At 47.0% G+C, this 21,551-nt stretch overlaps 2 protein-coding genes across 2 annotated transcripts in view; one reads left to right on the top strand and one right to left on the bottom strand.

Moving 5' to 3' along the window:
• The window catches only part of LOC106602029 (peripheral myelin protein 22), a 544,081-nt gene that overhangs the window by 295,281 nt on the left and 227,249 nt on the right, over positions 1–21,551 (bottom strand). The gene's annotated exons all lie outside the window — the stretch shown is intronic.
• LOC106594506 (rho GTPase-activating protein 44) overlaps positions 1–21,551 on the top strand; it is a 53,392-nt gene that overhangs the window by 23,611 nt on the left and 8,230 nt on the right. Inside the window, exons 11-16 of the mRNA XM_082972897.1 lie at positions 25–105; positions 3,459–3,578; positions 6,009–6,100; positions 6,549–6,732; positions 9,811–9,831; positions 10,814–11,011. Of these exons, the coding sequence (XP_082829023.1) occupies positions 25–105; positions 3,459–3,578; positions 6,009–6,100; positions 6,549–6,732; positions 9,811–9,831; positions 10,814–11,011 (696 nt within the window). The remainder of the gene's footprint in view (positions 1–24; positions 106–3,458; positions 3,579–6,008; positions 6,101–6,548; positions 6,733–9,810; positions 9,832–10,813; positions 11,012–21,551) is intronic.

Below are 21,551 nucleotides of genomic sequence, written 5' to 3'. Positions count from 1 at the left end.
TTCACTGTTCTCTTCCCCATCCAGTATTCAGGATATGGACAAGAGACTACAAGCTCTGCTGGCGGCGTGTGAAAAACTACCAACTGACAACTTCAACAATTTCAGGTCAGTACCCATCTCTCCCTCCCTCTCTACAGTCTACATAGACCTACTGATAGTAGGCATGGACCCTCCAGTGAGCATCTGTTTTATATGTTTGGGTTGTTGCCAGGCTGAAGTTTCCTCTAGGTTCAGATCTAGGATTAGCTTCCCCTCCCCACTCTGAACCTTAACCATTAGTGGGGGAATTGCAAAACTGACCCAAGGTCAGCGTCTAGAGTCAACTTCAACCTACTAATGTTGTTTATGAGATGAATCAGTTTAGATTGTGTTTTATCTGGGTGTTAAATTTCTGAGTCTGTGACACTATGTTTACACAGGCAGACCAATTCGGATCTTATATCACTAATTGGTCTTTTGACCAATCAGATCAGCTCTGAGAAAGATCTGATGTAAAAAGATCTGATGTGATTGGTCAAAATAACAATTAGTGGAGATCAGAATGGAGCTGCCTGTGACTAGGGTTCCAGGTCTGGTTACTGTGATGCTGCTTTGGATTTAGGGTTCCACGTCTGGTTACTGTGATGCTGCTTGGTATTTAGGGTTCCAGGTCTGGTTACTGTGATGCTGCTTGGTATTTAGGGTTCCAGGTCTGGTGACTGTGATGCTGCTTGGTATTTAGGGTTCCAGGTCTGGTGACTGTGATGCTGCTTGGTATTTAGGGTTCCAGGTCTGGTTACTGTGATGCTGCTTGGTCTTTAGGGTTCCAGGTCTAGTTACTGTGATGCTGCTTGGTCTTTCGGGTTCCAGGTCTGCTGACTGTGATGCTGCTTGGTCTTTAGGGTTCCAGGTCTTTTTACTGTGATGCTGCTTGGTGTTTAGGGTTCCAGGTCTGGTTACTGTGATGCTGCTTGGTATTTAGGGTTCCAGGTCTAGTTACTGTGATGCTGCTTGGTTTTTAGGGTTCCAGGTCTGGTTACTGTGATGCTGCTTGGTCTTTAGGGTTCCAGGTCTGGTTACTGTGATGCTGCTTGGTATTTAGGGTTCCAGGTCTGGTTACTGTGATGCTGCTTGGTCTTTCGGGTTCCAGGTCTAGTTACTGTGATGCTGCTTGGTCTTTAGGGTTCCAGGTCTGGTTACTGTGATGCTGCTTGGTCTTTAGGGTTCCAGGTCTGGTTACTGTGATGCTGCTTGGTATTTAGGGTTCCAGGTCTAGTTACTGTGATGCTGCTTGGTCTTTCGGGTTCCAGGTCTGGTGACTGTGATGCTGCTTGGTATTTAGGGTTCCAGGTCTGGTTACTGTGATGCTGCTTGGTGTTTAGGGTTCCAGGTCTGGTTACTGTGATGCTGCTAGGTTTTTAGGGTTCCAGGTCTACTTACTGTGATGCTGCTTGGTTTTTAGGGTTCCACGTCTGGTTACTGTGATGCTGCTTGGTGTTTAGGGTTCCAGGTCTGGTTACTGTGATGCTGCTTGGTCTTTAGGGTTCCAGGTCTAGTTACTGTGATGCTGCTTGGTTTTTAGGGTTCCACGTCTGGTTACTGTGATGCTGCTTGGTATTTAGGGTTCCACGTATGGTTACTGTGATGCTGCTTTGTATTTAGGGTTCCAGGTCTGGTTACTGTGATGCTGCTTGGTCTTTAGGGTTCCAGGTCTAGTTACTGTGATGCTGCTTGGTATTTAGGGTTCCAGGTCTGGTTACTGTGATGCTGCTTTGTCTTTAGGGTTCCAGGTCTGGTTACTGTGATGCTGCTTGGTATTTAGGGTTCCAGGTCTGGTTACTGTGATGCTGCTTGGTCTTTAGGGTTCCAGGTCTAGTTACTGTGATGCTGCTTGGTCTTTAGGGTTCCACGTATGGTTACTGTGATGCTGCTTGGTATTTAGGGTTCCAGGTCTGGTTACTGTGATGCTGCTTGGTCTTTAGGGTTCCAGGTCTAGTTACTGTGATGCTGCTTGGTCTTTAGGGTTCCAGGTCTGGTGACTGTGATGCTGCTTGGTATTTAGGGATCCAGGTCTGGTTACTGTGATGCTGCTTGGTCTTTAGGGTTCCAGGTCTGGTGACTGTGATGCTGCTTGGTATTTAGGGTTCCAGGTCTGGTGACTGTGATGCTGCTTGGTGTTTAGGGTTCCAGGTCTGGTTACTGTGATGCTGCTTGGTCTTTAGGGTTCCAGGTCTAGTTACTGTGATGCTGCTTGGTATTTCGGGTTCCAGGTCTGGTGACTGTGATGCTGCTTGGTCTTTAGGGTTCCAGGTCTGGTTACTGTGACGCTGCTTGGTGTTTAGGGTTCCAGGTCTGGTTACTGTGATGCTGCTTGGTCTTTAGGGTTCCAGGTCTAGTTACTGTGATGCTGCTTGGAGTTTAGGGTTCCACGTCTGGTTACTGTGATGCTGCTTGGTCTTTAGGGTTCCATGTATGGTTACTGTGATGCTGCTTGGTCTTTAGGGTTCCAGGTCTGGTTACTGTGATGCTGCTTGGTCTTTAGGGTTCCAGGTCTAGTTACTGTGATGCTGCTTGTAATTTAGGGTTCCAGGTCTGGTTACTGTGATGCTGCTTGGTGTTTAGGGTTCCAGGTCTGGTTACTGTGATGCTTCTTGGTATTTAGTGTTCCAGGTCTGGTTACTGTGATGTTGATTGGTCTTTAGGGTTCCAGGTCTGGTTACTGTGATGCTGCTTGGTATTTTGGGTTCCAGGTCTGGTTACTGTGATGCTGCTTGGTCTTTAGGGTTCCAGGTCTGGTTACTGTGATGCTGCTTGGTCTTTAGGTTTCCAGGTCTGGTTACTGTGATGCTGCTTGGTCTTTAGGGTTCCAGGTCTGGTTACTGTGATGCTGCTTGGTGTTTAGGGTTCCAGGTCTGGTTACTGTGATGCTGCTTGGTATTTAGGGTTCCAGGTCTGGTTACTGTGATGCTGCTTGGTCTTTAGGGTTCCAGGTCTGGTTACTGTGATGCTGCTTGGTGTTTAGGGTTCCAGGTCTGGTTACTGTGATGCTGCTTGGTCTTTAGGGTTCCAGGTCTGGTTACTGTGATGCTGCTTGGTCTTTAGGTTTCCAGGTCTGGTTACTGTGATGCTGCTTGGTCTTTAGGGTTCCAGGTCTGGTTACTGTGATGCTGCTTGGTCTTTAGGTTTCCAGGTCTGGTTACTGTGATGCTGCTTGGTCTTTAGGGTTCCAGGTCTGGTTACTGTGATGCTGCTTGGTGTTTAGGGTTCCAGGTCTGGTTACTGTGATGCTGCTTGGTATTTAGGGTTCCAGGTCTGGTTACTGTGATGCTGCTTGGTCTTTAGGGTTCCAGGTCTGGTTACTGTGATGCTGCTTGGTGTTTAGGGTTCCAGGTCTTTTTTCTGTAAAGCATGTGGTGATTGAGTTATTTACTGATTGATAGACTGATTGATTGAGTGTGTATTTCTCCTCTTCCTATCAGATACTTAATCAAGTTCCTAGCCAAGCTAGGAGATTATCAGGACTCCAACAAGATGACTCCTGGTAACATGGCCATAGTTCTGGGTCCCAACCTGCTCTGGACTCACTCCAACGAGAGTGGGTGCGTGTCCTGTCCTGTCCTCCCTCCCTCCCTCCCTCCCTCCCTCCCTCCCTCCCTCCCTCCCTCCCTCCCTCCCTCTCTCTCTCTCTCTCTCTATCTCTCTTTCTCTCTCTCTCTCTCTCTCTCCTCAATATAGGCTACCTTATCAGTCAACATTTTAGTGCGAGTTTTGACTGTCTGCGGAGGGAACCTTGAAATACTTTTGAAGCATGTGGTTCACTTTACTCAGTAACCTATCGAATAGTCCCAAAAGTGCAAACTCCCAAGTTAAATCAAGTGCACCTGTAACGAGGGTCATATAAAGGGTACCAAGGCGCTGTGTGTAGAGTGCTCATACTTTACTTTAATGAAAACACTTAAACAAAAACCAACAAAACGACAGACAACAGTTCCGTCGGTATACTAACAAAACGGAAAACAACTACCCACACCAACACAGGAAAAACAGGCTGCCTAAGTATGGCTTCCAATCAGAGACAACGATAGACAGCTGCCTCTGATTGGAAACCATACCTGGCCAAAACATAGAAAACAAAAACATAGAATGCCCACCCACCTATCACACCCTGACCTAACTAAACAGAGAAAACACAGCTCTCCTAGGTCAGAGCGTGACAGTACCCCCCACCCCCCCCAAAGGTGCGGACTCCCGGCCGCAAACCTGAACCTATTGGGGAGGGTCCGGGTGGGCATCCATATTTGGCGGCGGATCTGGTTCCGGGCGTAGAACCCCCCGCCCACTGATCCCCCCGCTTCTGTGTGTCCGGAGGAACCAGACCGTGGGTCATCGCCGGAGGCTCTGAAACGCCAACCACCGCTGAAGACTCTGAGTTGAAGGCCGCCACTGAAGACTCTGGGCTGCAGACCGCCGTTGAAGACTCTGGGCTGCAGACCGCCGTTGAAGACTTTGGGCTGCAGACTGCCGTTGAAGACTCTGGGCTACAGACCGCCGTTGAAGACTCTGGGCTGCAGACCGTCGCTGAAGATTCTGGGCTGCAGACCGCCGTTGAATACTCTGGACTGATGAGCGTCGCTGGAGGCTTCGGACTGAGGAGCATCGCTGGAGGCTTCGGACTGAGGAGCATCGCTGGAGGCTCCGGACTGAGGAGCATCGCTGGAGGCTTCGGACTGAGGAGCATCGCTGGAGGCTCCGGACTGAGGAGTGTCGCTGGAGGCTCCGGATGGAGGAGCGTCGCCGGAGCCTCCAGACTGGGAAGCGTCATTATAGGTTCCGGACTAGTGACCGTTGCTGCTGGCTCCATGCCATGGATCATCTCTACAGGTTCCACGCCATGGATCATCACTGGAGGCTTCATACCATGGATTATCTCTACAGGTGCCGGGCCATGGATTATTCCTACAGGCTTCGTGCCATGGTTTATCCCAACAGGCTCCGGACCATTTATAATCCCTACAGGCTTTTTGCAAAGGATTATCTCTACAGGCTCCGGGCCATGGATTACCTCTGGAGGCTTCGTGCCATGGAACATCCCTACAGGCTCCGGGCCATGGATCATCACTAGAGGATTCGTGCCATGGATCATCTCTACAGGCTTCGGACCATCGATTATCACTGGAGGCTTTATTCGTGGAGCTGGAACAGGTCTCACCGGACTGGGGAGACGCACTGAGGACCGAGAGCTCAAAGCAGGCACCGGCCTTACTGGGCTATGGAGGGGAACTGGAGGGAGAGTGTGGGGAGCAGGCACAGGACGTACTGGATTATGGAGGCGCACTGGAGGGAGAGCGCGGGGAGCAGGCACAGGACATACTGGGCTATGGAGGCGCACTGGAGAGAGAGTGCGAGAGGCAGGCACATGCTCACCACAATAAGCACGGGGAGTTGGCTCAGGTCTCACCCCTGGCCCAGCCAAACTACCCGTGTGCCCCCCCCAAAAAAAAATTGGGAGCTGCCTCTCGTTCTTCCCCGGTAAGCTCCGATATCTCTCTATTACCTGGCCCCAAGTCCATTTTCTCCTTTCCATCCACTCCTTATGTGACCAGGTGTCCATTTCTGCCTGGGCACGCCGCTTGATCCAATCATGGTGGGTAGTTCTGTAACGAGGGTCGTATAAAGGGGACCAAGGCGCAGCGTGTAGAGTGCTCATACTTTACTTTAATGAAAACAAACAAAAACAACAAAACGACAGCCAACGGTTCCGTCGGGTATACTAACAAAACGGAAAACAACTACCCACACCAACACAGGAAAAACAGGCTGCCTAAGTATGGCTTCCAATCAGAGACAACGATAGACAGCTGCCTCTGATTGGAAACCATACCTGGCCAAAACATAGAATGCCCACCCACCTATCACACCCTGACCTAACTAAACAGAGAAAACACAGCTCTCCTAGGTCAGAGCGTGACAGCACCTCACATTGTTTCAGTGATTTTTTTCCTGTCTGACTGAGTGCTTGTTGTTTCCAGGAACATGACAGAGATGATGACCACAGTGTCTCTTCAGATAGTGGGGATCATAGAACCCATCATACAGCACGCTGACTGGTTCTTCCCTGGAGGTGAGACACACATACACACACACACACACTTACATGCACCCACCCACCCACCCACCCACCCACGCTCACGCTCACTCACTCACACTCACTCACTCACTCACTCACTCACTCACTCACTCACTCACTCACTCACTCACTCACTCACTCACTCACTCACTCACTCACTCACTCACTCACTCACTCACTCACTCACTCACTCACATACACACTCACACGCACGCACACACACACACACACACACACACACACACACGCACACACACACACACACACACACACACACACACACACACGCACACACACACACACACACACACACACACACACACACACACACACACACACACACACACTCACATGCATGCAAGCTCAAACACACACATACCTGCAACACACACTGTCTTTAGGATCCTGAACTAATTGGTTCCTCTCTCTTCCTCTCCTATAGATATTGAGTTTAATCTGACTGGCTGCTACGGCAGTCCTGTCCACACCAACCACAACTCAAACTACAGCTCCATGCCTTCTCCAGACATGGACCAATCAGAACGCAAGCTGCCGCATGACCATGGTAGACGCCCACTCAGCGTTGCCACTGACAACATGATGCTGGAATTCTACAAGAAGGATGGGTAGGCTGCTGCTGAGTGCAAGCTTCTCTATCCATCCTCCCTCGTTCTCTCACTCTCTCTGTTTCTCTCTTCACTCTCTCTCTGTTTCTCTCTTCTCTGTCTCTCTCTGTTTCTCTCTCTGTTTCTCTCTCTCTCTCTCTGTCTCTCTCTCTCTCTCTCTCTCTGTTTCTCTCTCTTCTCTCTCTCTCTTTTCCTCTCTCTCTTCTCTCTCTCTCTTTTCCTCTCTCTCTCACTTCCCCCTTTCTCTCTCGCTCTTCTCATGCAGCATCTAAACCCACGTGATGTCACCCACTCCTTCTCTTCTCTGTTGGTTTTTTAAAGTCTTGAGCCAGAACCTAGTTTGTTAAAAACACACAACTCAGGCAGAGTATTTACATAATGAACTAGATCTTTAAAGGTTTAACGAAGCATCTTTGAAAACGAAATTCATTATGAAGTGTTTATGAAGGCTTCTTAAAGCCTTTAAAGGGGCACTTCTCCAGCACCAAACCAGCGTCTACATACAGTATGTGAGAACACACTCTATGATCTGTGGTTAAAAAGACTAGAAGACAAGCCCTTTAAAAAGGCTTTGTGACATCACGGGGTAGGATTAAAGTAAAAACCTGTGATTTTCAAAACCGGCATTTAGTTTCGAGCCCAATGGAGGGTATTTTCTTGCTCCAAACATCACTGAAAATATCATAGTGTTTGAAAATTCACTTTTTGTAATGTTTAAACTTTAGATGATGTCATCAGGTAGAACTTTTTAACGTAATATTTTAGTTTCAACAAAACTTAGAAACGCGCTGTTTTCACAAAGTGGTGGAATAGCCCTTTAAGTGGTTGTTCATCTACAGTAGAGGTCTCAGTAGAACACAGGAGGGTAGATATCCAATCAGCTGTCAGCTTTATCAGCCCTCATCTAGAGAGGGATACCTTAGGAATGCAAACACACCTTATTTAAATAGTCCACACACACACCTTGTTTAAATAGTCCCGGCCCGGTGAGTGGCACCGGCACCGTCTCTATGGCAACACGGCAGCAGTGATAGAGGTTGCTTCTAGTTGCTTCTTCGCATTCTCCTGAGATCTACACACACACAAACACACGCACACGCACGCACGCACGCGCACACAAACACAAACCACACACGCACACCTAGCCTATCCTTCTCAGTCTGGAACGTCACCTGCCCTCCCTGACTCACCAGGTGGAAAATCACTGGCAGACAGGCCAAAATCCTCCCTCACAGAAATAGTTTCGGAGAACTAGACATTGGAGCAACGTTGGAGCAACGGCACAAGGTCTGGGCAGAATGTTAGATTCTCTCTGACATTTAGAAAGGGGAAAACAGACAGACGACTCTCCCAACGAATCACAAGTTTGGGTAGGCGGAGCTTAACATGTGGGCGGGAGTTGTACTGATGTTTAGCTAGGGCAACAAGCGGATGCAGCAGTGACGTCACCGCCGTCCCGCTTCCCATTTACAATTCAACATCTCTGTCCCAACTGACGGCCAAACTTCTACAAACGTGTAAACCCGTAACGCTGGAACGTTGAGGGAGGCAACCCATCTGTCACAGAGAGACTGTCACAGAGACAGAGGAGACAGACAGATTTACTCTTTCCAATTGATATATCATTTTCTCACCACACACTTCAACCCCAAACAGTTCTCCGTGTGAGACGCTGGTAGAAAATATAGTTATTATCCATGTAGAATAGTGACCAGTTTTGTAACTGCGGCGGTTATCAAAGGCAGGCTATTGTTTCTGTGTTGGACTGAGGAGAGTTGTGACGATGTGTTTGTCTTTGCGTGTGAGTCCACTCCAGAGAACTCAGCTTGGCTTAATTACTGTATTAACTAACGATGCACTCATTTCCTCTTGGTAGGACAGTGCAGGCTAGTCATTTGGTCTGGCATGTCCCAATACCTCTGAACCCCTCTATTCCCTGTCACTGTGTATCTCATCCCCCGAGTACAGACTACACTGTAGCCCTGTAGCCTACTAGCCTTCCACACTAGCCACTTCCAATGGTCCCCTCTGTAGCCCACTAGACTTCTACACTAGCCCCTTCTACAGGTCCCCTCCGTAGCCCCCTAGACTTCTACACTAGCCCCTTCTACAGGTCCCTTCTGTAGGCCTCCAGCCTTCCACACTAACCCCTTCTACAGGTCCCCTCTGTAGGCCTCCAGCCTTCCACACTAGCCCCTTCTACAGGTCCTTTCTGTAGGCCTCCAGCCTTCCACACCAGCCCCTTCTGCAGGTTCCCTCTGTAGCCCCCTAGACTTCTATACTAGCCCCTTCTACACTCAGCACATTCCAATCCCCACACTAGTCACTGGCCTAGTCCTCTATGTAGCTCCCTAACCCTCTATGTAGCTCCCTAACCCTCTATGTAGCTCCTTAACCCTCTATGTAGCTCCCTAGCCCTCTATGTAGCTCCCTAACCTTCTATGTAGCTGCATACCCCTCCATGTAGCTCCCTAGCCATATATGTAGCTCCCTAGCCCTCTATGTAGCTCCCTAACCCTCTATGTAGCTCCCTAACCGTCTATGTATCTCCCTAACCCTCTATGTAGCTCCCTAACCTCTATATAGCTCCATAACCCTCTATGTAGCTCCCTAGCCATCTATGTAGCTCCCTAACCATTTATGTAGCTCCCTAACCCTATATGCAGCTCCATAACCCTCTATTTAGCTCCCTAAACCTCTATGTAGCTCCCTAGCCCTCTATGTAGCTCCCTAGCCCTCTATGTAGCCCCCTATCCCTCTATGTAGCTCCCTAACCGTCTATGTAGCTCCCTAACCCTCTATGTAGCTGCCTAGCCCTCTATGTAGCTCCCTAACCCTCTATGTAGCTCCCTAACTCTCTATGTAGCTCCTTAGCCATCTATGTAGCTCCCTAACCCTCTATGTAGCTCCCTAACCCTCTATGTAGCTCCCTAACCCTCTATATAGCTCCCTAACCCTCTATGTAGCTCCCTAATCATCTATGTAGCTCCATAGCCCTCTAAACTAGCCTCTGTGTATGAATAGAAAATTAACAGAATGTGTCACTTACGTGCCTCTCGTTTCTTTGCCCCGTCAAAGCAGCATAAGGAAAATACAAAGGTACTGTATGGGTCCTCCTCTAGTCCTGACCCCCTCCTCCTCTAGTCCCCTGGCTTCCTCCTCTAGTCATGACTTCCTCATCCTCTAGTCCCCTGACACCTCCTCTAGTCCTGTCCTCATCCTCCTCTTGTCCTGACCTCCTCCTCCTCTAGTCCTGACCTCCTCGTCCTCTAGTCCTGACCTCCTCCTCCTCCAGTCCTGTTCTCCTCCTCTAGTCCTGACCTCCTCCTCCAGTCCTGTTCTCCTCCTCTAGTCCTGACCTCCTCCTCCTCCTCCTCTAGTCCCCTGACCTCCTCCTCTAGTCCCCTGACCTTCTCCTCCTCTAGTGCTGAACTCCTTCTCCTGTAGTCCTGACCTCCTCCTCCTGTAGTCCTGACCTCCTACTGTAGTCCTGACCTCCTCCTCCTCTAGTCCTGACCTCCTACTGTAGTCCTGACCTCCTCCTCCTCTTGTCCTGACCTCCTCCTCCTATTTTCCTGACCTCCTCCTCCTCTAGTCCTGACCTCCTCCTCCTCAATGTCCTGACCTCCTCCTCCTCTAGTCCTGACCTCCTCCTTCTTTAGTCCTGACCTACTCTAGTCCTGACCTCCTCCTCCTCTTGTCCTGACCTCCTCCTCCTCTTGTCCTGACCTCCTCCTCCTCCTCTAGTCCTGACCTCCTCCTCCTCTAGTCCCCTGACCTCCTCCTGCCTCCTCCCCAGTCCTGACCCTCCTGCCTGCCTCCTCCCCGTCCGACCCCCGTCCTGACCTCCTCCTCCTAGTCCTGCCTCCTCCTCCCCTCCTCCTCTAGTCGCCCCTCCCCGCCGACCTCCTCCTCCTCTAGTCCTGACCTCCTCCTCTAGTGCTGACCTCCTCCTCCTCTAGTCCTGACCTCCTCTAGTCCCAACATCCTCCTCTCAACTCTCAATTTCTCTACAGTTTGTTTCGTTTTTAATTCGTCTTGTCTGACCGTCTCTTGTTTTATGTGTCTTTGTCCCTCCCAGTATGGGTGTCCGGGTGATGGACACGTCCTGGGTTTCACGTAAGGGTTCGTCCACCCTGGCCCGTAAGGCCTCGTCCACCCCTCCCAGCATCCAGGGTCCTGGCTCCCCTGCTGACCACTCCCTCATCCTGGAGCAGCCTGGAGAGCTGGCCCAGTCCCCCTCACCCCCACCTCAACCTGGGGAAAGGGACCGGATCGGGTAAGTCCCCACCACCACCACCACCATGGAGGATTCCTCCTCTCCACCTTCCTCCCGTCTTCACCACCATCATCATCATCTTCACCAGCTCTCCATGACTTGAAGTGTTTGAGCCGTTGTTGTTGTGTTGTTGTGTTGTTGTTGTTGTGTTGTTGTTGTTGTTGTATGTCTCACAGACGTGTTAATCTCGTCTCATCTCTGACATGATTTGGGGTTCTTTCTTGTTTGCCTATATTTCTCCTCATCGTCTGTCCCTCCACTTCACCGTTGTTGTTTAGTCTGTCAGGTTTATGTCATTGTGGAAGATAATAAACAGGGGCTAGCTAACGTTCCTTCAGTTTTGAGAGGGTACACTATGGTTTATAGCTTATTTAACATGAACACTTTATTTGAAGTACATACGTATACTTTTTCTTTATTTAAATGTCACATATCATTTCACTCCACAAGTCTCTGAGAGCATGTCATTATTCAACCTGGTCCCAGTGACGTGGCTTGAGTTGACCTCTGTTGCCAGGGCTACTGTGTTTTCTGCTGACACACTGAGTGACTTTGACCGTTTTGATTTCTACTCTCATCTTAAACCGCACCAGTTATTAATACAATCCATCCCAGTTAATATCACATTAAAGTGGCAATCTGGAATTGATACAGTTGAAGTCGGAAGTTTACATACACTTTGGTTGGAGTCATTAAAACTTGTTTTTCAACCACTCCACAAATTTCTTGTTAACAAACTATAGTTTTGGCAAGTCGGTTAGGACATCTACTTTGTGCATGACACAAGTAATTTTTCCAACAATTGTTTACAGACAGATTATTTCACTTATAATTCACTGTATCACAATTTCAGTGGGTCAGAAGTTTACACTAAGTTGACTGCCTTTAAACAGCTTGGAAAATTCCAGAAGATTATGTCATGGCTTTAGAATCTTCTGATAGGCTAATTGACATCATTTGAACCAATTGGAGGTGTACCTGTGGATATATTTCAAGGCCTACCTTCTAACTCAATGCCTCTTTGCTTAACATCATGGGAAAATCAAAAGAAATCAGACAAAACCTCAGACAAAAATTGTATACCTCCACAAGTCTGGTTCATCCTTGGGAGCAATTTCCAAATGCCTGAAGGTGCCACGTTCATCTGTACAAACAATAGTATGCAAGTATGAACACCATGGGACCACGCAGCTGGCATACCGCTCAGGAAGGAGACGCGTTCTGTCTCCTAGAGATGAACATACTTTGGTGTGAAAAGTGCAAATCAATCCCAGAACAACAGCAAAGGACCTTGTGAAGATGCTGGAGGAAACAGGTACAAAAGTATCTATATCCACAGTAAAACGAGCCATATATCGACATAACCTGAAAGGCCGCTCAGCAAAGAAGATGCCACTGCTCCAAAACCGCCATAAAAAAGCCAGACTACGATTTGCAACTGCACATGGGGACACAGATCGTAGTTTTTGGAGAAATGTCTTCTGGTCTGATGAAACATAGTTATAACTGTTTGGCCATAATGACCATCGTTATGTTTGGAGGAAAAAGGGGGAGGCTTGTGTCATGACGTTGGCCTGTGGGTAAGGTTTATGAATGGGGAAAAGGAACCATATTTCGGTAATATAACCAGTTGGATATATGCGTTGGAACTTAATGAGTATGGATGTCAGTTCGGTTGTCATCTGAGACATTATGACTGATGACAGGACGACATAAACTGTACCTGGGAAAGTCTACATATTCTAGTTATCAAATTCACATGGAATTGTTGTGCAAGTTAAATGTTTGATATTGAAACTGTTTGTTAAAAGATTAAATGTAATTTTAGCTTCCAAATGAGAGAATTGGGTTTTCATAAGGAAAGTGCCCTGCTTAATCAGTGGCCCGCCCCTGTGAAGAGACAGGGGTTATAAACGATGAAACACACCCTTCTCCCCTCACCACTATATAAGACAATGACACAATGTAACCAGAGTTCCACTACGTGAGGTCTGCAGCCTCTGCGTTAAAAGGACACACATGTCAAGTACAGAACTAAGCCAACTTCAGCGTGAGCATTGGTGGCGAATGGTATGAACTTTGAACTTATTCACTACAGAAGTGATACTTCCTAGCCGTTGAGTTAGCAGCGGCCGCTGTAGACGTGGGCTAGGAAAGGACGGACGACGGATCCAGCCTAACACACGACAAAGATACTACAACGTATCCAATTTACCAAAAGAGACATTCTTCCAAGGACAGGAAGATCTCTTTTGGCCAACACCGCCAGCATCTACGACCAACCTACCGAAGCGCAGCTCAGAGAAAATATTTATTGCATTTTCCTTTTCCAAATGGGCGGTGATTTAGAATGCATATGATAATGTATTTACGATAGCATAGCTGCTGTTTCTTTTGTTCCTCAGTCTTCCCGCTCTTTCATTCAAGCCCAACCCCCTTTCTTTGTGTAACACGCCGCCATGTCGGCTCCGTCCACCAGGGATGTTTTCTGTATGACATAATTTGTATTCTGTGTATATGTAATTCTGTGTGATTAGTTAGGTATTTAGTAAATAAATAATTAAACCCAATTTTGTATTGCTGATTCAACTTGTTAGCCAGGGTTTGTGAAGATAACCAAGAATTTACAACTTTCATTATGAGACTGAAAATAATAGGAGGATTAATATTGACGGCTATCGATGTGAAATATTACTAAGTTTTTAAGATTTTACTCGGAAGATAATGGCTCTATAAACACTCTTCCGTGGTGTCCCGACTTTCTAGTTAATTACATTTACATGATTAGCGAATCAGGTGATATTAATTACAGAGAAAGACTTTTATAGGATAGCATGTCATATCACTTAATCCGGCATAGCCAAAGACACGACACTTGCAAGCCAAAGAACACCATCCCAACCGTGAAGCACGGGGGTGGCAGCGTCATGTTGTGGGGGTGCTTTGCTGCAGGAGGGACTGGTGCACTTCACAAAATAGATGGCATCATGAGGCATCATGAGGATGGAAAATTATGTCTATATATTGAAGCAACATCTCAAGACATCAGTCAGGAAGTTAAAGCGGGGTCGCAATCGGTCTTCCAAATGGACAATGACCCCAAGCATACTTCCAAAGTTGTAGCAAAATGGCTTAAGGACAACAAAGTCAATGTATTGGAGTGGCCATCACAAAGCCCTGACCTCATCCTATAGAAAATGTGTGGGCAGAACTGAAAAAGCGTGTGCGAGCAAGGAGGCCTACATACCTGACTCAGTTATACCAGCTCTGTCAGGAGGAATGGGTCAAAATTCACCCAACTTATTGTGGGAAGCTTGTGGGAGGCTACCCGAAACGTTTGACTCAAGTTAAACAATTTAAAGGCAATGCTACCAAATACTAATTAAGTGTATGTAAACTTCTGACCCACTGGGAATGTGATGAAAGAAATAAAAGCTGAAATAAATCATTCTCTCTAGTATTATTCTGACATTTCACATTCTTAAAATAAAGTGGTGATCCTACCTGATCGAAGACAGGGAATTTTTACTAGGATTAAATGTCAGGAATTGTGAAAAACTGAATGTATTTGGCTACGGTGTATGTAAACTTCCGAGTTCAACTGTACATCCATTTTGTTATTGTTTGAATTAATAATGGCTGCATCCATGTGAAATGTTGCTCCTGTGTTGCAGAAAGGCTGTTTATAAGATATGCTTGGTTCTGGCTTGTGACTGGCTTATTCTCCCTCCTGCTCTGTTGCTCTTTCAGCCAATGAGATGAAAGGGTTTTGTGTCTGTCTCACACTGCCCTGGGCTGGCTGAGGGAACTCTATAACATTATATGTTGAATTTGTGTCTGATTGGGCCCATATTAGAGTCATTAAGCCATTAAGCATCTCAGAGTAGGAATGCTGATCTAGGATCAGTTAGCCTTTTAGCTCGTAATGAATATTATTAGCTGGACAGGGTGACCTGATCCTAGATCAGCACTCCTACTCTGAGACCCTTTCTGAATATGTGCCGTGGTCAAACATAAAGGCCAATCTCAGGCTACTACATACTGTAGAGGTCAAAGCCAATTGGGTTATCCTCCCTTCTAGTTCGTTAGAGACTGTTTCACCATAGCCTCTTGCCGTGTGAAGACACACGTTGATCACAGAGGGAGTTTTACAGGCTCCACAGCAGCCCTCTTTTCTTTCCTTTGGGAATCCCTTTTGCTTTTGCCTTGCTGTTCTTTCTGCTTGTTGTTTCTCTTCACAAAGCTGACTGCAGTCTGTGTGCTACGCTTGGTTCACTCCCCACCGTCCGCTTGCCTTCTCCACACCAGAAAACAAACTCTGATTTTTAGTTTTGCTCTGGATTAGACACTAGCTAACTACCGACACCTCAGTAATCACAACAAGATAACCGTCTAGCACCGCCCCCACCACCACCACCGCCACCACGACCGCTACCACAACCACCGCCACCACCGTTACCACCACCGCCACCACCGCCCCATCTCCCTCCCTCTGTTCAGCTACAGCTCTTTCTTCTTTGTTCTGTTCTTTATATACCTACAGCTCAGACGACGTGTCGCCCAATCGGCCGGACTCTTCTCATGTCTACCCTCCCCCCAGGCCAGGGGAGGACCGGCCGCCCCCTCCCTACCCCACCTCCACCCTACCCCATCCCGCCCCCCACCACTTCTACCCCCACCCCAAGGTCCTACCCTGTCCTCGCCCCGTGGCCCCAGGGCCAGAGTCCCAGCCCCCCGGCTCCCCTCCTCTCCCGCTGCGATGGTCTGGCTTCACCCCCCCTCTCCCGCCTCCCACCTCCTCCTCTTCCTCCTCCTCTTCCTCGCTTGACATCAACTCGAACCCCAAACCCAGCTGCCTGCATTTCCCCTCCAAACACGCCCTCCCGCACGGCCACCCGCTGCCAGGTGACATGTCGCTGCCGCCTCATGCTCCCCTGCCCCCCGATATGGCTAAGGCTTCGACCCTCTACATGAAAACCCCCCTGGTACTGGCCCGTCATGACCTGTCCCTGGGCATGAGCATGGGCAACCCCCCTAGCCTGCTGTCCTCTGCCACCCCGCTGTGGGCTACATGTCCCTGTGCCAGAGAGAGAGGACTCCCCAGGCTGACTAGGTAAATACAATGCCTGCCTGCCCGTCTGCCCTGCGCCTGTCCTGCCTACCTGCTGCCTGCCCTGACACTGAGACAGACATACAGACAGGCAAACAGATGCAGGAGAGTATGGAGACACCACCCACTACACCACAGAGAGAGAGAGAGAGAGGCAGAGAGAGAGCAGAGAGAGAGAGAGAGCAGAGAGAGAGAGAGAGAGAGAGAGAGAAGAGAGAGAGCAGAGAGGGAGAGAGAGAGCAGAGAGAGAGAGAAGAGAGAGAGCAGAGAGGGAGAGTAGAGAGAGGTCAGAGAGAGAGAGAGAGAGAGAGAGGTGGGCTTACCAGCTCTTCTTCCAGGTGGCCACATGTCCTGTCCATGTCCTTTATCTTGCTGGCTCATATTTTTGTGTTTTTGCTGGTCTCCAATTCCGTATCTCAGAATCTGTAACATTCACATTGCCAGGGGATGTCTCTCCAGGAAGTTGCCTAGCAACTGAGGATGTTACTGCCTTTTGCACAGAACAGAAAATAAATAAATGCATGAATAACACTGCATATGGTTATCTACAAGCATATTAATGTATTACTAATGTAGTTTAAATTGTAGTGAAGGTTTTTCTGGTTAACTGATGCACAACTTTTGAATATTCCAAACTCATAATTGTTTACTAATATCAAGTCAATCAGAAGACCAGGAAGTCAATCAGAAGACCAGGAAGTCAATCAGAAGATCAGGAAGTGACTCAGAAGACCAGGAAGTCAATCAGAAGACCAGGAAGTCAATCAGAAGACCAAGAAGTCAATCAGAAGACCAGGAAGTCAATCAGAAGACCAGGAAATCAATCAGGAAACCAGGAAAGCAATCAGAAGATCAGGAAGTCAATCAGAAGACCCGGAAATCAATCAGAAGACCAGGAAATATATCAGAAGATCAGGAAATCAATCAGAAGATCCGGAAATCAATCAGAAGACCAGGAAATATATCAGAAGATCAGGAAATCAATCAGAAGATCCGGAAATCAATCAGAAGACCAGGAAATATATCAGAAGATCAGGAAATCAATCAAAAGATCAGGAAGTCAATCAGAAGACCCGGAAATCAATCAGAAGACCAGGAAATATATCAGAAGATCAGGAAATCAATCAGAAGATCCGGAAATCAATCAGAAGACCAGAAAATCAATCAGAATACCAGGAAATCAATCAGAATACCAGGAAATCAATCAGAAGACCAGGAAATCAATCAGAAGATCTGGAAATCAATCAGAAGACCAGAAAGTCAATCAGAAGACCAGGAAATCAATCAGAATACCAGGAAATCAATCAGAAGACCAGGAAATCAATCAGAAGATCAGGAAGTCAATCAGAAGATCTGGAAGTCAATCAGAAGATCAGGACTTATTTCTGGGGAATAGAATACCCAAGTCTTGTGCTCAAGTGATGTCTCTTGTGATCCATAGTCACCATCCAATGACCTGGGAGTGGGAAGTTCAGGCTCATCAATCCACAGTCACCATCCAATGACCTGGGAGTGGGAAGTTCAGGCTCATCAATCCACAGTCACCATCCAATGACCTGGGAGTGGGAAGTTCAGGCTCATCAATCCACAGTCACCATCCAATGACCTGGGAGTGGGAAGTTCAGGCTCATCAATCCACAGTCACCATCCAATGACCTGGGAGTGGGAAGTTCAGGCTCATCAATCCACAGTCACCATCCAATGACCTGGGAGTGGGAAGTTCAGGCTCATCAATCCACAGTCACATCCAATGACCTGGGAGTGGGAAGTTCAGGTGGTGTTGTTGTTTGCAACGTCAGCATGGTGTGTGCAACGCCAGGGTTGTGGGTTCGATTCCCACGGGGGGCCAGTACAAAAAAATAATTATGAAATGTATGCATTCACTACTGTAAGTCGCTCTGGATAAGAGCGTCTGCTAAATGACCAAAATGTAAAAATGTAAATATATAGTCTAGTGAGTGTGTATATACACTGCTCAAAAAAATAAAGGGAACACTTAAACAACACAATGTAACTCCAAGTCAATCACACTACTGTGAAATCAAACTGTCCACTTAGGAAGCAACACTGATTGACAATACATTTCACATGCTGTTGTGCAAATGGAATAGACAACAGGTGGAAATTATAGGCAATTAGCAAGACACCCCCAATAAAGGAGTGGTTCTGCAGGTGGGGACCACAGACCACTTCTCAGTTCCTATGCTTCCTGGCTGATGTTTTGGTCACTTTCGAATGCTGGCGGTGCTTTCACTCTAGTGGTAGCATGAGACGGAGTCTACAACCCACACAAGTGGCTCAGGTAGTGCAGCTCATCCAGGATGGCACATCAATGCGAGCTGTGGCAAGAAGGTTTGCTGTGTCTGTCAGCGTAGTGTCCAGAGCATGGAGGCGCTACCAGGAGACAGGCCAGTACATCAGGAGACGTGGAGGAGGCCGTAGGAGGGCAACAACCCAGCAGCAGGACCGCTACCTCCGCCTTTGTGCAAGGAGGAGCAGGAGAAGCACTGCCAGAGCCCTGCAAAATGACCTCCAGCAGGCCACAAATGTGCATGTGTCTGCTTAAACGGTCAGAAACAGACTCCATGAGGGTGGTATGAGGGCCCGACGTCCACAGGTGGGGGTTGTGCTTACAGCCCAACACCGTGCAGGACGTTTGGCATTTGCCAGAGAACACCAAGATTGGCAAATTCGCCACTGGCGCCCTGTGCTCTTCACAGATGAAAGCAGGTTCACACTGAACACGTGACAGACGTGACAGAGTCTGGAGACGCCGTGGAGAACGTTCTGCTGCCTGCAACATCCTCCAGCATGACCGGTTTGGTGGTGGGTCAGTCATGGTGTGGGGTTGCATTTCTTTGGGGGGCCGCACAGCCCTCCATGTGCTCGCCAGAGGTAGCCTGACTGCCATTAGGTACCGAGATGAGATCCTCAGACCCCTTGTGAGACCATATGCTGGTGCGGTTGGCCCTGGGTTCCTCCTAATGCAAGACAATGCTAGACCTCATGTGGCTGGAGTGTGTCAGCAGTTCCTGCAAGAGGAAGGCATTGATGCTATGTACTGGCCCGCCCGTTCCCCAGACCTGAATCCAATTGAGCACATCTGGGACATCATATCTCGCTCCATCCACCAACGCCACGTTGCACCACAGACTGTCCAGGAGTTGGCGGATGCTTTAGTCCAGGTCTGGGAGGAGATCCCTCAGGAGACCATCCGCCACCTCATCAGGAGCATGCCCAGGCGTTGTAGGGAGGTCATACAGGCACGTGGAGGCCACACACACTACTTAGCCTCATTTTGACTTGTTTTAAGGACATTACATCAAAGTTGGATCAGCCTGTAGTGTGGTTTTCCACTTTAATTTTGAGTGTGACTCCAAATCCAGACCTCCATGGGTTGATAAATTGGATTTCCATTGATTATTTTTGTGTGATTTTGTTGTCAGCACATTCAACTATGTAAAGAAAAAAGTATTTAATAAGATTATTTATTTCATTCAGATCTAGGATGTGTTGTTTAAGTGTTCCCTTTATTTTTTTGAGCAGTATATATTCTGGTGGGTGTGTATATAGTCTAGTGTGTGTATATATATATAATCTAGGGAGTGTATATATATAATCTAGTGAGTGTGTATATAGTCTAGTGTGTATATATAGTCTAGTGTGTGTGTATATAATCTAGTGAGTGTGTATATAGTCTAGTGAGTGTATATATATATATATATAATCTAGTGAATGTGTATATAGTCTAGTGTGTATATGTATAATCTAGTGAGTGTGTATATAGCCTAGTGAGTGTATATATATATAATCTAGTGAGTGTGTATATAGTCTAGTGAGTGTGTATATAGTCTAGTGAGTGTATATATATAATCTAGTTAGTGTGTATATAGTCTAGTGAGTGTGTATATAGTCTAGTGAGTGTATATATATAATCTAGTTAGTGTGTATATAGTCTAGTGAGTGTGTATATAGTCTAGTGTGTGTATATAGTGTAGTGGGTTTGTATATAGGCTAGTGGGTGTATATATATATAATCTAGTTAGTGTGTATATAGTCTAGTGAGTGTGTATATAGTCTAGTGTGTGTATATAGTCTAGTGTGTGTATATAGTCTAGTGGGTGTATATAGTCTAGTGAGTGTGTATATAGTCTAGTGAGTGTATATATATAATCTAGTCAGTGTGTATATAGTCTAGTGAGTGTATATATATATAATCTAGTCAGTGTGTATATAGTCTAGTGAGTGTATATATAATCTAGTCAGTGTATATATATAGTCTAGTGGGTGTATATATAGTCTAGTGAGTGTGTATATAGTCTAGTGGGTGTATATATAGTCTAGTGAGTGTGTATATATAGTCTAGTGAGTGTGTATATATAGTCTAGTGAGTGTGTATATAGTCTAGTGAGTGTGTATATAGTCTAGTGAGTGTGTATATAGTCTAGTGAGTGTGTATATAGTCTAGTGGGTGTATATATAGTCTAGTGAGTGTGTATATAGTATAGTGAGTGTGTATATAGTCTAGTGAGTGTGTATATAGTCTAGTGGGTGTATATATAGTCTAGTGAGTGTGTATATAGACTAGTGAGTGTGTATATAGTCTAGTGAGTGTGTATATAGTCTAGTGAGTGTGTATATAGTCTAGTGAGTGTGTATATAGTCTAGTGGGTGTATATATAGTCTAGTGAGTGTGTATATAGTCTAGTGAGTGTGTATATAGTCTAGTGGGTGTATATATAGTCTAGTGAGTGTGTATATAGTCTAGTGAGTGTGTATATAGTCTAGTGGGTGTATATATAGTCTAGTGAGTGTATATATAGTCTAGTGAGTGTGTATATAGTCTAGTTAGTGTGTATATAGTCTAGTGAGTGTGTATATAGTCTAGTGAGTGTGTATATAGTCTAGTGAGTGTAGTTTGGGTAACCATTAATTTACTATTTAGCAGTGTCCTGTGTCCTGTGTCCAGTGTCCTGTGTCCAGTGTCCTGTGTTCCAGTATAGTCAATACCACTAGACGTAGTAGGGCAGCGGGAGTCATTATACCAATTCTGTCTATGTCACAGTCTCAAATGGCACCGTATTCCGTACATAGTGCACTACTTTGGACAAGGGGCCATAGAGCTCTGGTCAAAAGTAGTGCACTAGTGTAGTGAATAGGGTGCCACTTGGGACGCAGCCTATGTCAACGTTTCAGAAGCAGCCTGCTTGGTGATGTTCCCTTCCCCTCTCAGTGACTCCTCATTTACACAAACCTCTATACTGTTCACACTGGTAGACTCTAGTGTCCCCTATACTGTTCACACTGGTAGACTCTAGTGTCCCCTATACAGTTCACACTGGTAGACTCTAGTGTCCCCTATACTGTTCACACTGGTAGACTCTAGTGTCCCCTATACTGTTCACACTGGTAGACTCTAGTGTCCCCTAT

This window comes from Salmo salar, chromosome 03, assembly GCF_965601325.2.
Source record: "Salmo salar chromosome 03, fSalSal1, whole genome shotgun sequence".
In the NCBI taxonomy this organism is placed as follows: domain Eukaryota; kingdom Metazoa; phylum Chordata; class Actinopteri; order Salmoniformes; family Salmonidae; genus Salmo; species Salmo salar.
The sequence above is the reverse complement of the archived record's forward strand: the minus strand, read 5'-3'. Positions and strand labels throughout refer to the sequence as shown.